Source organism: Leiobunum rupestre, chromosome 5, assembly GCF_980474605.1.
Source record: "Leiobunum rupestre chromosome 5, qqLeiRupe1.1.hap1, whole genome shotgun sequence".
Classification (NCBI taxonomy): Eukaryota; Metazoa; Arthropoda; class Arachnida; order Opiliones; family Sclerosomatidae; genus Leiobunum; species Leiobunum rupestre.
The window spans coordinates 48244896-48262987 of NC_143388.1; the positions used below are offsets into that span (position 1 = coordinate 48244896).

The 18092-nt window shown below is 35.2% G+C and overlaps 1 protein-coding gene across 1 annotated transcript; it reads left to right on the forward strand.

Moving 5' to 3' along the window:
- The first annotated feature begins 2630 nt into the window (after positions 1 to 2630).
- LOC149945189 (uncharacterized) lies at positions 2631 to 16959 on the forward strand. Its single transcript, XM_090176421.1, has 12 exons — positions 2631 to 2882; positions 4231 to 4395; positions 5693 to 5970; positions 6680 to 6698; positions 6746 to 7093; positions 7163 to 7297; positions 7683 to 9479; positions 12636 to 12764; positions 14929 to 15027; positions 15647 to 15745; positions 16036 to 16134; positions 16196 to 16959. The coding sequence occupies exons 2-12, from the start codon at positions 4359 to 4361 to the stop codon at positions 16390 to 16392; spliced, it is 3237 nt and encodes a 1078-aa protein (XP_090032547.1). The 5' UTR covers positions 2631 to 2882; positions 4231 to 4358; the 3' UTR covers positions 16393 to 16959.
- Positions 16960 to 18092: the final 1133 nt, after the last annotated feature.

The following is an 18092-nucleotide window of genomic DNA, read 5'->3' on the forward strand; positions in this document are numbered from 1 at the left end:
CTCTTTGAGCTCTGATTGGCTGAGATCTGGCTATCGTCTGCCACGGCGTTTGGTCCATTTCCCAGTTACACGGCAGCATTCTAGTTACCTATGAGATTTCTATGGATTTTATTGGTTCGTTGAACGTTTACGCGCCCAATAGTTTTCTGTGCAAAAATAACAGACTTAATTAAATGGTAATTTTAAATTACTTTCTTAATTTAAATATAAGAAGTATGAACTTATATATTTTAAATATTGCATTATTTTGTAAACTAAATTTGATGCATTTACTATACGCAATAAGGCTTAAAGTTATCTTTTATATGTTTATTGTGTGAACATGTTTTTTTCTTCCAAACATTGGTAAAGTTTTACTCAGGTCTAGTTGTTTAAAAATATTAGTTCAAAATTTGAACTGGTTGAAAGTTCTCGAAACGGCTAATTCAGCAATTGCTCTTAATTCAAGTGTATAGTGTATAATTGCCAATAGAGACTTGGCACTCCGTAGCTTTGGCCATGGCCGCCATTGTGGTCATATTTTTCTCCCCACGATCACGGCCAACTTTGATCACGCGCTGTTTGCGCTACTACGGCCAACACATTCGTCGAAATTCCGCGAGCAAGGATTTTCCCCCTATAAACTGTACTATAATGTGTAGGAGTTCAGCGCCACGCTCGGTGGTTATATTGTCTTCAATGTAAAAACTATACTAAAAAAATAATCCGCTAGGGGCGCTGACGTCATACACATCTTTTGCTCATAGGTTAACACAGAAACGTCAACGAATGAGATGGCCGCTGTAGCGCGAGAGATGCGCGAGAAATCAAAGTTGGCCGTGCCACGATAAAAACTATTGAAAAAAAAACTGACGTAGCACTGCCAATACCCTATAGTCATTAATGGTCAATTTATAGGCAATAAATAACTCTTAGAGTTACTTGCTATAAGCATTTACTTGAAAAATGTGCTTGAAACTTGAAATTGACAAACTAAGCTCACGTCAACAGAGAGTAACGTTTCATTTTCACATTTCTTGCATTTGACAACCTAAAAATTTTAGGGAAAGGGAAAACTAATATTTTTTCTTGACAGAAATGTGGTTATGTATTATTGGTGGACCTCTGACCTTTATGGGTGAATATATAACATGTTTCTGGAAAGATTTACAAATGTTTTTGGCCATATTTTTAAACCATATTTGTTGTTTTTCATGTAGTTACGGATAGGATGAGTGTAATTAGTGTAATTTTGACCTTAACGAGTTAATATATAATAGATAAATCTATTATATATTAACTCAAATTTATAACTTATAAGTTTCAAACCATATTTGGTATTTTTCATGTAGGTATGGTTATGATTAGTGGAATTGGTTGAATTTTGACCTTTACGAGTTAGTAGCTGAAAACTATTCGTGAGTTCTGGATAGTTCAGAACTTTTGTACGAAAAGTTGTGATTCAAATTAGGATCGTACGATGTGCAGACGAATTTTAGAGATTTCAACCTTGAGTTCTGGCCAGTACTTGCTCTTGAGCAGGTACCATTAAAATGGTTCCAAACGGTTCAACAAGAGGTTCTTGTCTTTTAGATTGATATTTTGAGTACACATTATTGACATAAGTTTGTAATCACACCTAGTTATTCTGGTAGTATTGTGATCTTCAAACCAGTCTGAAACATAAGGGAGTGTTTTATTTAAATCTTAAACATAAAATGAAGGATATTTATTATATAGAGGTGGTTAAAATTATAAAAATTGCAATTTTTTTAGGTTCAGTAAGCGAGGAATATTTGGATTGTTTTGCTATTAATTTAGCAGTGCTATTTTGGTCATCAATTTTATCTAAATCATTTTTGTTCGAGACTGCATAGAAGATTATAGCGTATTCGATAATCAGTTTTATTAGGGCGTTGTATAATATTCTTAATGTTTCATTATTTAGATGAGATTGTAGTGGTGATTGGTAGTGGTATACGCGGGGGGGGGGGGATTTCATTATATTGTTTTTAGCTCGCCCCTTCAAGTTTGGACGTTATTTATCATGTCTGTAAGTAAGCGATTCGCGATATTTCATTAGTGGCTTGGATCTTCTGATCACAATCATGACGTTAATCATGCTGTAACGTAAGCATCCACTCCCGTTAAATCCACAGGAATGCATAACCCCTGAAATGAATACAGAAAAGCCACACTTTTGAAACACAGTAGAAGCCTTTGACCAGCCATTAGAGGCGCCGCTAGTAGCCCTCGGAAGCGCGGGGAAAATTTTGACCAGCATCTGCTATCGTATGCAAGTTGAGCCTTCGAACACTCCAGTCTATGTAGCGAAGCGTATATATAGTCTTTGGGAAAAAGACAGACCAAAACTATCTTACCCAAAAACAGAACAACTTATCTTCTAACCCCATAGTGGGAAAACCCCCATTGGTCAATACTCTGACCAATAACTGCAAAGCTCATAACAAAATACTACCAGAGTGGCAGTAAAACTACTATCGAACGATGTACGCCACAATGCCGTGACAACCGCAACTGCCATAGCGAAAAATAAATAAAATGGGGTAGTGCTCAGTACAAATTCTAGGTGGCGATAGCGATATGACTCGAAAAAAAACTTTCATATCTCAGTGGGACCGAGTTAGCCTTCTTAATCTTTCTTCCATGCTGTTACTGGCAGTAGTGGCGGCAGGATTTTTGGGGAGGTAGGCCAAACATTTGGAGCCCCCCCCCCACCAAAATTTTGGTGCCATTTTTGGTTAAAATTGGTACGCAACGAAAAAAATAGAACTAAATATGAATTTAAACAATTACGTATCTTCCATACTACGCATGCACATTCCTTTACTTCAGAACTTACAACTTTAGGAAAATGAATGTACGTAGGTGCACTAAGTAAAGTAAGTTTAAGAACCGTTTATTTGTAAAGATAAAATTAAAGGTACAATTTTTATATAGTAGCGCTTGCGAAAAATTAAAACTATAAAATGAACTACTGTCAAAGAAAAGTTACTCGTAGTCTCGTACCTTTGAAAGGAACAAAAACAGCAGCGTCGTTAAGCGAAATCACTCACATTGAATATTGAAAAACTAATAAATAAGTAATTCATTTTGCAAACAAATTACAAAATTTTCTGATTTTTAATAATTTGGAGGCCCATATATTTAAATTTGGGAGACCCCTTAAGACGACTTTTGGAGGCCACTACCAAAATTTCAAGTAGGCCCAGGCCTGCCCCGGCCTGTTGCTGGCGCCTCTACTGGAAACTGGCTAATTTCCCAAATATTGGCAAATACTAAATTTTAATAAAAATAAAAACATGCCAAAGAAAAAATATATTGGTGCAATTTTAGACAAATATACTGGGTTAGTTTCCAGGTTATGGCCTAGAAACTCTCTTATCTAGTTATTTCTTATAGTAATATATCAAGGATTTTTCCTCAGTTTGAATTATAGTCTGCTATCAAAGACTATATAATGCTTCACTTAGCTTAAGCGAACCTTTATATATGCTTTGGTCTGCTACATATCTGTATGGTGTTTTTAATGGTTTTTGTGTGAAAAACTGAAACATTTAACATTCAATATTTTATTACAATTAAATGCATTGAATTTAAAAGGAAAATTAAGCTTTAGTTAGAGTACGTTACTCCTTATAATCAAATTACTTCCCAAGTTGTGACAGGTATTTTTACCTTATGATGTAAACTATGGCTCGCCAATCTTCGAGTCTAGATAAATGTTCATAAGTATATGTGTATGCTCTAGATAAATTTATTTCATCATCTAGATCGTCTTGGCTTGTAATATCTTATTTTGGCATATTTACACAATTTAAATAATTAAGTTGGAAACGAAGGGTGTTTTATAGTTAGGCAAATGACTGACTTATTGGAAATATGAATTCGGGTGGTAAAAACTAATTTTGCAAAAATCCCCCTATGTATGCAAGTTGAAACTTGTTGGTCAAGAAGCAGTAGGGGTGGGGTGAGAAGGTATAAAGGATTTGCTCTTTTTTCCCTACCAGGAAGTTTTTATCTTCTCCTGCGCTTTTCTAGTGCGAAATCCAATAGCCATTATCTACTATCCTAACTTAGGGCACTAATAGTGCTATTGTGTAGCCTTTTTTGGTTTTTTCACTATCCTCCCCGTAGACTGTAAAGTACCTTGCTAAGTCGTGTTTAAGAATGTATTCTATCTATTTAAATTAAAATTCTAATTTTTTTGTTTTTTTTTATTTCTATTAGAACGTTGCAAGAATACATATTTATTTAAATATATCGAAGATAATGTATTGTATTTATGTAACCTACAAAGAGTTCGATCAAAGTCCAAACTGAAGCTTGGAGAGGAGTATTATGTGAAATGGTCAGATATGCGATATTACAGGGCTATTTTGCTTTTCATTGGAGGTAAGTTTTTTATTCCCACTAGTTAGAGATTCATAAATTTTAGCAAATTTATATTGGTCTTACCAAGAACGCATAATTTTACTAAGAACTGTGAACGGTAACATTATCAAATTGTAGTGTTAATGCCGGGTCAAAATAAATTCAAGTCTGAGCTGGGGTTTTATTATCGACAAAAAAATAGTCAGGGTTTGGGATGGAATTCTATTTGTTATGAAGCCGTTTTGAAAATGACCTAGTCCTAATTTTAATAAAAGCTATATATATATATATATATTGATTCACAATGAACATGTTTATAAGATGAATGAATTGCACTAAACTGTGGGTTGGGTCCACACCAAGTTGGAGCTAGGAGTTTTTTTAGCAGTTAACTTTTGCAGTGAAAAGTTAGATTCTGAGATGTGCCACAAGTACCATAATCATATGACAACGTTATCCTGGTTATAACGGGAATAACTAGTGCACGTAAGATCTCATTTGCTGGATTTTGTACTGCTAAAACTCTATCCCATTAAAATCTCTTAATAAAAAAAATTAAATGCACCATTTCAATACGATCACGGTTTTATGAAGATTTGAGTTTATCGGGCTTGTCATTTTTTAAATAGCATTTTTGGTAGCGATTTAAATTGCATAAATATATAAGGCAGGGTGATCATTCTTCCTTTATTTTATAATTTTTCCTATATTTCAGTGCTTTGCTTTATTTTCCTATAATTTAACCACTTTCCTATAATTTAACCATTTTCCTATAATTTAACCATTTTTCCTATTTTTTCCTATAATTAGATATTATTTTGTATGTCGTGTGGTTTTTTCGTGTCACCAGAGGTGCCGAAGAACCCACCTTAGAAATAGTTAGAAAATAAGCAATTGAAATTGTCTAACTAGTCCTCGATGCACGAATCGGTGAAGTTTTTAAAGTTAAATCAAAACCAATTTAAATTTTATTTATCAAAGAAAATACTCCTATATTATCCTATAAATCGACTGTTGAATTTCTTATATTCCTATAAATATTTTGGGGTTTTTTAGTGGTCACCCTGATTTAATAAATCAAAAAAATGTAATTGTATTTAAAAAAACTGCCCTTGATATTGTTTTTCCTCTAGTGTTAGCATAAGTTTTATCTATCTTATATAAGTCTGACCGTTAGCCTAAATTCTTATGAGACCCTCTCCCAGAGCAGATGACACTGACATCTGGCAGTTAATTCTGACAATTAAGCTGCCATTTAAAAATGATAGGCACACTTATTGCGTTAAGACATATTTTGAAGTTTAAAATTTTCTAATAGACAAAACTGCAGCTATTGAAAAAAAAAATTATTTTGAAAAATGCGTACAATCAACTGAGGAGGCGACCAACGAAGGCCATGCACACAACGCTGAAGCGACTGACGAAGGACATGCGCACAACGCTGAAGCGACCGACGAAGGACATGCACACAACGCTGAAGCGACCGACGAAGGACATGCGCACAACGCTGAAGCGACCGACGAAGGACATGCGCACAACGCTGAAGCGACCGACGAAGGACATGCGCTCATTGCTGAAGCGACCGACGAAGGACATGCGCACATTGCTGAAGCGACCGACGAAGGACATGCGCACATTGCTGAAGCGACCGACGAAGGACATGCGCACAACGCTGAAGCGACCGACGAAGGACATGCGCACAACGCTGAAGCGACCGACGAAGGACATGCGCACAACGCTGAAGCGACCGACGAAGGACATGCGCACAACGCTGAAGCGACCGACGAAGGACATGCGCACAACGCTGAAGCGACCGACGAAGGACATGCGCACAACGCTGAAGCGACCGACGAAGGACATGCGCACAACGCTGAAGCGACCGACGAAGGACATGCGCACAACGCTGAAGCGACCGACGAAGGACATGCGCACAACGCTGAAGCGACCGACGAAGGACATGCGCACAACGCTGAAGCGACCGACGAAGGACATGCGCACAACGCTGAAGCGACCGACGAAGGACATGCGCACAACGCTGAAGCGACCGACGAAGGACATGCGCACAACGCTGAAGCGACCGACGAAGGACATGCGCACAACGCTGAAGCGACCGACGAAGGACATGCGCACAACGCTGAAGCGACCGACGAAGGACATGCGCACAACGCTGAAGCGACCGACGAAGGACATGCGCACAACGCTGAAGCGACCGACGAAGGACATGCGCACAACGCTGAAGCGACCGACGAAGGACATGCGCACAACGCCGAAGCGACTGACGAAGGACATGCGCACAACGCTGAAGCGACTGACGAAGGACATGCGCACAACGCTGAAGCGACTGACGAAGGACATGCGCACAACGCTGAAGCGACTGACGAAGGACATGCGCACAACGCCGAAGCGACTGACGAAGGACATGCGCACAACGCCGAAGCGACTGACGAAGGACATGCGCACAACGCCGAAGCGACTGACGAAGGACATGCGCACAACGCCGAAGCGACTGACGAAGGACATGCGCACAACGCCGAAGCGACTGACGAAGGACATGCGCACAACGCCGAAGCGACTGACGAAGGACATGCGCACAACGCCGAAGCGACTGACGAAGGACATGCGCACAACGCCGAAGCGACTGACGAAGGACATGCGCACAACGCCGAAGCGACCGACGAAGGACATGTAGATAATAAATCTATCTGCGAAAAACCGACAGGTCAGTTAATAGACGATTACAATGAACTAAATAGCAATATTGATCTTGATTCTAATAAATACATAACAGGTTGCAAAAATGACTCGAATGGTAGCTTTAGTAATTTTGATGATTCGGAGGGAAGTGAATGCGATGATACCAAAACCTCAGATTCTTCTTGTTCAAATGAAGCTGGACCCTCTCTGAGAGTGTCAAAACAAAAAAGTAAGACTTATTGTTGCATTTTCTTAACGTGGTTTTAAATAGAGCTCAACCCGAGGGGTCAAACACTTGCCAATATTTTGTATGGGATTTAAGGGTTTTGGCGATTTTATCATTACTTTTTGAAGTGATTTTTTGATTTTAATGTTAATTTACCATAGAAAGAGTTAAGTGATTTTGTAATTTTTATGTACGGGATTTTGGTAAATGTCTGACCCCTTGGTTCAACCCCAAATTTGAACCACTCATAACTGTTTAGTGTGTAAAATTAATTAAGTCAAATTTTTAGTTGTTTTTGTTCCCTTTTGTTTACACTTAAAAAAATATTCTATAATCTCACACCTTAAATCTTAAACACCTTTTATTTGAGTAATTTGGTTTGTTTCAGGTCTGAACATTGAAGAAAGCCAGTTAAATAAACAGAAATTTAAGAAACGTTTATTTACGGATGGAGAGTACAAGGATCTTCATATCAGTAAAGCCATAAAAATAAATTGCAAACGAGTATATAACAAAAAGTATTTCTGTATTTTTTGTAAGAAATATTTATCTAAACTCGCAAGGCATCTTGAGCAGAAACACAGTTCGGTAAAAGAAGTGAAATCAGCCCTAATGCATTGCAGGGGATCCCCTACTAGAAGAAAAAAATTTCAGATGTTGATAAACAAGGGATTGTTCGTAAAAAATGCAAAGCATTTTACAAAGGAGAAAGGTTTAATTGAAGTTAAAAGACGTCCATCAAACGATCAGCTTCTGTCCAACTATCTTCCATGCAAGCATTGCTTAGGTTATTATAAAAGACAACATTTGTGGCGTCATTCTAAGAGGTGCTATTTGGCGCCAATTAACAAATCCAAAAAACAATCTCAACAGAAAGATGGTCTAATGTTACTCCCCGTAGGCAATGCTGTTCCTAATATTTTTAAAGAAAAAGTCCTAAACAAAATGATTGCGGATGAAACTACTTTTTTTGTTCGGCAAGATCCTCTAATATTGCAATTTGGGTATTCGATGTTTAGGAAACACGGCCATCACCAACAAAGATTAACTGACATTTCATCAAAAATGAGAGAGCTTGGTAAATTACTAATTGATGCAAAAGAAAAAGATTCTTCTGTAGGACATCTGGAAGATTTAATAAAACCAAGCCGATTTGATGATGTTATCAGCTCAACAAAATCAGTTTGCAAATTTCAAGGCGTAGGCAGTACATTTTCAACACCGTCATTGGCATTGAAATTAGGCATGTCTCTGAAAAAGGTAGCAAATTTACTGGAAAGCGAAGCCATCAAATGTGATGATTTGGAGAAAAAAAACATGGCAAAAAACTTTGTCAAACTAATGGATAGAGATTGGGAAAAAGAGATTTCAACCCATGCCCTTGAAACTTTAAAGAAATCAAAGATGAATAAGAAAACACTCCTACCTATGGCTGAAGATATAGTGAAATTTAAATTATATTTAGACAGCGAACTGGAAAAAGTTGAAAACGAGTGTTCCGTAGATGGTAAAGTCCCGAATCTGACAGTTTTTTCTCAACTTTCAAAAATAACACTCGCTAGACTTATTCTTTTCAACCGAAAAAGAGCAGGAGAATCTGAGAGGATAGAGGTGAAAGAATATTTAAAGGGTCTAGCCAGTGATAATGATATTTCTTCCGACGTACAAAAATCACTCAGTGTAGTTGAGAAAAAGCTTTGCTCAACATTGCAGAGGGTAGAGATAGTTGGAAAGAGGGGGAGAATAGTTCCAATTATACTTACGCCCAAGTTAAAAAATAGTATGGATCTTTTAGTTCACTTGCGTGAATATGTGGGTATCAGTAAAGACAACCCATACTTATTTGCAAGGGGAAATACAGAAACATTAACACCATATAGAGGATCTGATTGTATGTCGGAGTGTGCTTCAAAGTCGGGTGTTAAAAATAAATCAAGTTTTACTTCAACAAAACTGCGAAAGCATGTTGCCACTATAGCGCAGGTGATGAATCTTCAACCAAATGACATCGAACAATTGGCAACCTTTATGGGTCACGGTGTGGAAATTCACAAACAGTATTATCGTCTGCCAGACGACGCAAATCAACTTGCGAAAGTTAGCAAAGTTTTAATTCAAATGGAGAAAGGGAATATAAGTTCTTTGAAAGGAAAAACTTTCAATGATATTGACGTGACATTGACAGGTAAATATTAAGTTATTTATTCATCTAATTATAAATAAATTTTCTTACGAAAAACTCATATAATGAATGCTAAATGAATTTCTATGGACTGTATAGGAAGACAATGGGTATTTTATTGGAGTTTGACTACCATTTAAAAAACTAATCCAATTTTTAATAGTTACTGAATTGTATTTGTGTTGGTATAATGGGAATGGAACTGTAAACAACTTTCCATTAAAACCCTATCGCCGCCTGTAAAATGATTTCTTATTAGTTTTAACTCCAATTTTAACCTAATGAACACCTTTTGTATGGCTTTGTAAACCTGAATTACCACAAATATTTTCCAATTTATAACAATCCAAACAGTTTTCAATATCAATGAAATACTGAATTTCCCCATAAAGAATAAAACTTTTATTTATTTTTTTTTAATTGTATGCCCTCCCTGAAAAAAAATCCTGGCTACGCCACTGGTTTTAATGAAATATTTGGGGTGGCGGAGTGGTTAGCACTTTCGCCTCGCAGCAAGAGGAGCCGGGTTCGATCCCAGCTTGTGGCACTGGGTGAAAACTCTTAACAAATCCTTCTGCGTAGAGTTTGCAAGTTCTCTCCCCACTGATTTAAGGGGTTTCCCTCGAGATCTTCGGTTTCCCCTTCCATAAAAATTTGTTGAGGTTAACGGTAAAAGTTAGTGTAGGGAGCTGTTGGCTCGCAGGGCTTGCCACCACCCTCCTACGCATTGTAACCCGGCCACCTGAATTAAAAAGGCTTTAAAAGTCGCTCGATGACTTAGGCCTAGGGTGGTGCCTTGGGTATTATCCTAGCTGATTATTATTATTATTATTATTATTATTATTATTATTACAGAGGCATAGTTGGGGCAGGAGCGTAACAAATGGCCTATTTAATTCGGTTCTCTTAGAATTTCACTACGGATCCTGAGTAACCTGGCGCCATCTATCGAAACTAAGCATGCCGCTGTTCAGTGTTAATCCTGACTTGGTGGGTTACAGGTCGAGTCTGGTTCACATTTTTCAGAGTAGTATCATGTTGCGTTGGGTTGACTTTCCAACTCAATCTGACAATGTGTTAAGAAAATATGAAAACCTTTGTGTTAATACACTTTATTTCGGATTTCAAATGCAGCCATTCTATATTTTGAAAATTGACAGTGTTTATACCAAGAGATAATCTTAGGTCATATATTTCAAAGATACTTTTTGTATCGAGCATTCATTAAAGAGTGACTCTGGCTAGTTTATATTACGTAAGACTGATAATTGGGTTACATCACCGGCAAGCAATAATTTTGAGGATAATGAATCTTCTCTATCCTCGCCTTCATTGCCTTCCAACAATGCTACCAAAGGATTCCACTAATAAACTATTTTAATAAAGATGAAAATAATGATATTAAACCAATCAAGAGCAAAAGCTAGAAAATTTGAGGTGAACTGCCTACTAGGTAGAATAATGGGCAACGGTAGGGAAATAAGGAATTTTTTTAAACTAGTCCTTAGGATTAGTTACCCCTATTGTCTACGAAAATAAACTGGTACTTAGGACCAGTTACCCTTACTTAGATTTTTTTCTACTGGTCCCATTGTAATTTTTTAAGTTATGTCCTCGGTTATGTCGGTATCAAAATTAATTTTCAAACTGCCTTTAACACAGACTCAAATATTTTTTGGCATCACATCACAAGATTTCTTTGTATCACAAAATTATTTTTGGAATATGCAAATATTACCTTTATAAGTTTACATTGGTATCACAGAAGGAGTTTCAATAGTTGAACTAAATGTAAAAAATTAAGTTTAGTTTAGGGCCCTGCAAATTGGCTGTTTTCTAATCTTCAAAATTAATAGCAATTGAATCATGCATTATAATTCAATTAGTTGATTCAATTGATAGCCGATTAAAGAATGCGAAATCGCCCATTCGCAGGGCCCTGGTTTATTTATGCTTAGGAACTTATTTTTAAATTTCTAACTAAAAATCGTCAATCTAAATAGTTGCTTATTTAACTTGATACACTTACTAAAGGCTGCTGGTAACTTCGTAAGCTCTCTTTTGTTTTTAAATTAAAAAACTGGTCCAAGCAATTACAAACTGGTTTTGGACCAGTGGACGTGTGCTATTTCCAGGACTGGTGGCAAAATCCCCCAGGACCCTTGGCTTGTCACCCTTAGAAAAATTGAATGTAACATATAAGAAACTAAAACACAACTTTTGAGGAACATTTCAATTTATAGGCAACCAAGCACAACTATAAATTTATGTCCCCCAATATTAATAAAATCTGGATTTGGTCCCTAAATCACCCTATCTCGGAGGCTAAAATTTTTAAATGGGCATATCTGGCAGTTTTGGACAGTTCTTAAACTTGGATTTGCAGTTCTAAAACTCAAATTTGGGCAGTGCTATTTATCATTAACTTTTCATCAAAAAAGTATGAAAGCTTTAAAATACCTGATAACCTGGCAGTCCTAGTTTTAAAAGATTTAATAACCAATAAGGACATGGCATAGTGATTTTGCAAGATGCTTTTTTCTATAGAAAAATTGGCCCTCAAAATGGCGGCTATGGCCAAAGCTACAGACTGCCATGTCCCTATTTCATCAAGCTCTGAACTCGGGAAATCGAGGAAATTATGTTGTAGATGGTACATATCGATTAACGCAGTCATGACATGACATTTTTGCTCAACGGAGTTACTTATCTACAGCACTTTTTCCTTAATAATTTGGATATGTTTTAAATTTTTTTAACTATATTTCTATACGCAAAATTTGTACCCCCGCGCAATTTCTTATAAATTTCGTTATTTTTGTGATAAAACAATTTAAAAAATTAAAACTAAGACAATTTAAAAAATTTCCTACTTTTAAAAAGTTAAATAAAGATCTAATTTTTCATTTAATGGCCTCTACATGTATTTGGTTCCTATTTAACCCTATTTCTAACGATAAAAAAATCCCTATTTCCCTGTTAACATATGAAAGGTCATAAAATAACCCAAATAGGTTGTGTGTACAATATTTTATTATTTTTAATTGCGTGCCCCTCCCAAAACCAACTCCTGGCTATACAACTGCCTCCTACTAAAAGTTGTTTTTTTTAATGAATTTTTTCAAATGAATACATAACTGAGTATTTTCGTGTATTTAGATGATGATGATGATGATGATGCTTATGAGGAGGAGGGGGAGGATGATGATGATGATGCTTATGAGGAGGAGGGGGAGGATGATGGTGATGATGATTATGAAGACCAAAATGAACCTGATATGGAAGATGGTAAGTAACCAAGTCAATGCCATTTTCTGGTCTAATTATTTTTCAAAAGAGAACATTACTTTAATAGAATATTGTAGGGTCATTCCATGTAGGCTTTTAACCCACATGTTTAGACGTCATGGTTGTTATAAGAAATTTCGATTTATTTTAATCTAACTTTAATTATCACTTTTAATTTCTCCTAATAATATGTGCGCAGTCATCCTTGCCTTGCTTGGATTGGTTTTTTAATTACGGACTTTAATATTACAACATTTTTTAAACTTGATACTAGATAAAAGCACCTTCCTGACGATCATAGCAACTATAGCCATCTTCAGTACATAGGCCCTTTCAATAAAACGGAAGGGAGCCATTACTTGCTTTATAATTATTATTTTACATTTATTCGAATATCTAAAAAGAGTGGAATTGGTTTGTTACAACTCAGTTGTAATTATAACGCGGCTTTGAAAAGTGACCACGGTCCGAAAGCTGCCCAAATATGTAAATGTTTCTTTTATTTAAAAGAAAAAAAATATTTTAGTCATGATGTATCGTGGCCTTTTAGTTTTAATTTTATTGTAATATGGTTTAAGGTACATTGCCACTTGGTAAAAACTACATGTAGTTTTTACCAAGTCAGGGTAATTGAAAATGGTTGAAAAAGTCAGGGAATTTAAAACAGAGCCCTAAAAGTCATGGAAATTAATTTCTGAATTTCGCTGATTTCACGAAGCTTCAATATACTTCGCGTCTGAGTTCTACTCCTTGCTTACGAACTAAGTAATTCCATGGTCTTTTAGCAATATCCTATTCTGTAGTCTCGTCAAGCTCTTTGGATTTGTTGAAAATGGTCGGGAAATTTATGAAAAATGGTCGGGAAATTTATCTCAATTTTCTAGGAACCCTCCCTGGTTATAAACGAGTAGGTAACTGGCTTTGGAATAAAATAAAGCATAGTATGGAATAAGTAGTGTCCTAGTTTGTTAATGTAATAGAACTTTTGATATTAAGGTTTTTATTAAATAATAAGTAGGTAATGACTTGGTCTGTTACAACTGCTTAAGGCAACTCAGTTTTAACCTGGTATGGGGTTTTTACAATTATTACTGACAATTTATTGGCGCATATATCACAGTTCTAGTTTATGTTTATTGGGAAATATAATATAAATCCTTGATTTCAATTGACGAATATGGTGTAGTCCTAAGCTAATTGAAATTCATAGGAATAAACCCATTAAACTGTATTAGGGGACCAAATATAAATTTTTATCTTAATGTATTCTTGTTGCTTCAAATTTATGAAAGTTTACACTCTATAAGAAATCGAAGTAAGTATTTGAAAAAAAATTGCAGAAATTCTTGATATATACCAAAAAAGTTAAATTTAAAGTAACACCATGATGTATCTACCTTGGTCCACCTCATTCGAAAAATAATCAGTCGTAAAAGTAGGCTGCAACAAGCAGAAAACCAACCAGCAGGGAAATGCGAAAATTAAAGTTTGCGTTTGTGTGATAGATAAAAGGACTTTACTTTTTTACGCTGGTTACCTCAATTTGTTTATAAACTTAACAGTAAGGGTTGCCACACGTCAGGGAAAAGTCTGGGAAAAAATCTATAAAGTCAGGGAAATGTTTAATTTTTTCCCGAGATATTTTGGGAAATTTTAGATTCGGCGCAGACGTATTTTAAATACGCAGAACATCACATGCGGTTGTTGAAATTATTTTGCGCTACTGTAAGTTCTTTTTTTATCGTCTACTCGACTCGGCCTGCTATTTTTGACGATACAATTATACAAAATTGGCTAATTTTTACTTTAAAATATCAGGGAAATACCAAAAACATGCCGGCAAAACCTGGAAAAGTCAGGGAATTTGTTTTTGAAAATTTCGTGGCAACCCTGTTATTGCTTAAATTGCGTTTCCCCGTTCGTTGCTTTTGCGCTTGTTTAAATTTTGCATGATTTACAATTATTTAAAATGCAGTCTACTGTGGCATGGCGTCTAATGCCAAAGAATTGGCTTTACTGTCACGGGAAATATTATGCCAATAATTATTTCCAGTTTTTAAACATCACGTGTGTGCCCTTTAACGAAAATAATAAAAAAAATAGAGGGTATGAGAGAGATTGAAACTTCCATTATCCACTAATAAATGTAATGATTTACCAACAGTAGAAAAACGTGCCAATAACAGACGAAAGGAAAGTGGTGATGAATGCATTGAAGGAAACGAACTTAATAGTCAACTTAAGAAGACTAAGACTAATTACGGTAAGGTTATCACAGTCCATGGATATAAACCATTTTTTTATACAATCCCTATAAGGAAAAATTTTAGTTACCCTTATTTAATTTTTATTTGTTCATTTTCGAAATCATACTAAAATATATTTTACCATAATTACAAAAGTGGTGTTGGAAAACTTAAAATTTGCTTGATTTACATTTACTTATAATAAAGTACTGAGGGATGGCATCTAATGCCGAAAAATGGGCTTTACTGCCATAGGGAATATAATGCTAAATATCTCAAGTTCTTAAACATCACATTTGTTGCCCTTTAACAAAAATATTTAAAAAATAGAGGGTATGAGAAAGTGAAATTTTGATAATCCTTGTGAAAATAATATGAATTTCTTTTTTTTGTAATTATTGGCTGTACTAACCGGGCCCACGGATAATGTGGGTATAGCTACCAACTTGGTATATTCAGAGTGGGTGAAGTACCCACCCGGAATTTGATGGCACATATACATACAGGGTGTTCCCTTGGGGGTATGGGGGAGCCTCACCCCTTACATTTTCTTGACTCTCCACCTTCTCGGCCAACTACCCACTCGGTCTGAACACCACATAAACCACTAATAAATGTAATATTATTTACCAACAGTAAAAAATTCTTCCAATAAGAGACGAAGGCAAAGTGATGATGAATGCATTGAAGAAAACAAACCTGACAGTCAAATAAAAAAGACCAAGACTAAGTACGGTAAGGCTATCACAGTCCACGGATATATACAATTTCTTTTATACAATCCCTATAAGGGAAAATTTTACTAAAATATATCTTACCATAGTTACAAAAAGTGGTGTTGGAAAACTTGAAATTTTGCTTGATTTACATATTTAAAAAAATTTAGAGGGTATGAGAGAGATTGAAACTTCCATTATCCTTGTGAAAAATGAATTTCTATCGTCACTTTTTGTAAATTTTGGCTATAGTAATACATTTAGCACATAAAAATAAACGCTAATAAATGTAATATGCTTTACCAACAGTCAAAAATCGTTCCAATAAGAGACGAAAGGAAAGTGATGATGAATGCATTGAAGAAAACAAACTTGATAGTCCAATTAAAAAGACCAAGACTAATTTTAGTAAGTCCATGGATAGCATTTTGGTTGTCTTAATATAAACATAAATTCTTTATTTGAATAGCTCGAACTGTTTGGAACCCTGACGAAAAGGAAGCGGTACTTAAACATTTGCAATACTGCATTGATGAACTTCGTGTACCAAATCAAAAAGAATGCAACAATTGCTTAGCTAAAAACCCATTAGTTTTAAAAAACCGAACATGGAAAGGCATCAAATATTTTGTTTATAACCAAATTAGAGCTTTCAAAAAACTCTAAATACAAAAAAAACATTAAATGCTACGAACTAACAGTAATATACCAGTGTTACATGTCCCTTATCAATGATAAGTGCTATCTAAAAATATAAGGTTAAAATAAATAGGGTGAGCCTTTTACTACAAGTAATAAATTAATAAAAACTTAAAATAACTTCTTTCTATTAATAAGTTAAAGTTTTAGCGGTTAAAAATAATTTTTTTCACTTAAGTCTTTGCAAAACAATCAGATTAGAGATGACAAATAGAGACAAGAACTAGTACCTGCGACCATTAAGAGAAAAAATGTCAGAAGCACTACTCTCCAACTTTAAATTTAAAAATAGTTTTAATTGAAAAAATGATTCTATTTAATGTACTTATTTTCCATAAACACATTTTTAGAAAAATGTTACTTAGAGATTTCACTATCCCTTTAACTGAAAATACCCATCTAATATAGTAATTGCGATATGTTTTAAGTGCCAATAAGTCATTGGTATCTACGTTAAATATTCCTCATGTTGTAAAGATACTTAAAACGATCAATCTTAGCTTGAAGATTTCCATTTAAAAAAAAATTGTTAAACTACATCTATTCCTGAAGTATCGGAATCCATTTTTTCTAAAAGCATTTGAACTATAAATTGTATAAAATGGTAAAAACAAACCTTCTACATGACTTAATAAAAAATTGCGAATCAATCCAAAATCCAGTGACATTTAAAATGTGCCTTTAAAAAAGTAAATAAAATATCTTTTATATAAATAAAACTACTGATGTGTTTTTAAATTATTATAGTAAATATATTAGATCCTAAATAACAACCCTGTAGGACCTAAAGTCTAGCGATAACCTTTAAAAATTTAAGGTTTAATTCAAGAACCATTTAGAAAAACGATTCCACTTAAAAGTACTACATGTAGGTCTAAGTGTCTTTAGATACAAAATACCATGGTAAACACTTAAAACGAAATATAATTATAAGGTCCGTAACTTTGATTTTCATATAGTGTAATATTTGTCTTTGATCGACGTTGTGAGTACCTTTCGAGTGTCTAGAACGAACTAAACATATGACGTCCTAATCTTTTATTTTCAAATCGTGTGTCAAACGACGTCTGTACCTTACGAGGGTATCGAACTAAATACACAAATAAGTTCCTTATCTTCGATTTTCATTTAGTGTGTGATATTAGTCTGTAATCGACGTTGTGAGTACCTTTCGAGTGTCTAGAACAAACTATACATATGAGGTCCTTAATTTTGACTTTCTAATCGTGTAATAAACGACGTTGTGAGTACCTTTCGAATGTTTACAACGAACTATACATATGAGGTCCTACACTTTGATTTTCTAATCGTGTGTCAAACGACGTTGTGAGTACCTTTCGAGTGTCTACAACGAACTATACATATGAGGTCCTTAATTTTGACTTTCTAATCGTGTGTTAAACGACGTTGTGAGTACCTTTCGAGTGTTTACAACGAACTATACATATGAGGTCCTACACTTAGATTTTCATATAGTGTGTAATATTGGTCTATAATCGACGTTGTGAGTACCTTTCGAGTGTCTAGAACAAACTATACATATGAGGTCCTTAATTTTGACTTTCTAATCGTGTGTTAAACGACGTTGTGAGTACCTTTCGAGTGTTTACAACGAACTATACATATGAGGTACTACACTTTGATTTTCTAATCGTGTGTCAAACGAC

Excerpts from the sequence above, each read along its gene's own strand:
- LOC149945189 (XM_090176421.1), top strand. The coding sequence starts at position 4,359 with ATGCGATATTACAGGGCTATTTTGCTTTTCATTGGAG. Across the intron at positions 7,298-7,682 it reads GAGAGTGTCAAAACAAAAAA|GTCTGAACATTGAAGAAAGC; the intron begins GTAAGACTTATT and ends GGTTTGTTTCAG. Across the intron at positions 15,028-15,646 it reads GAAGACTAAGACTAATTACG|TAAAAAATTCTTCCAATAAG; the intron begins GTAAGGTTATCA and ends ATTTACCAACAG.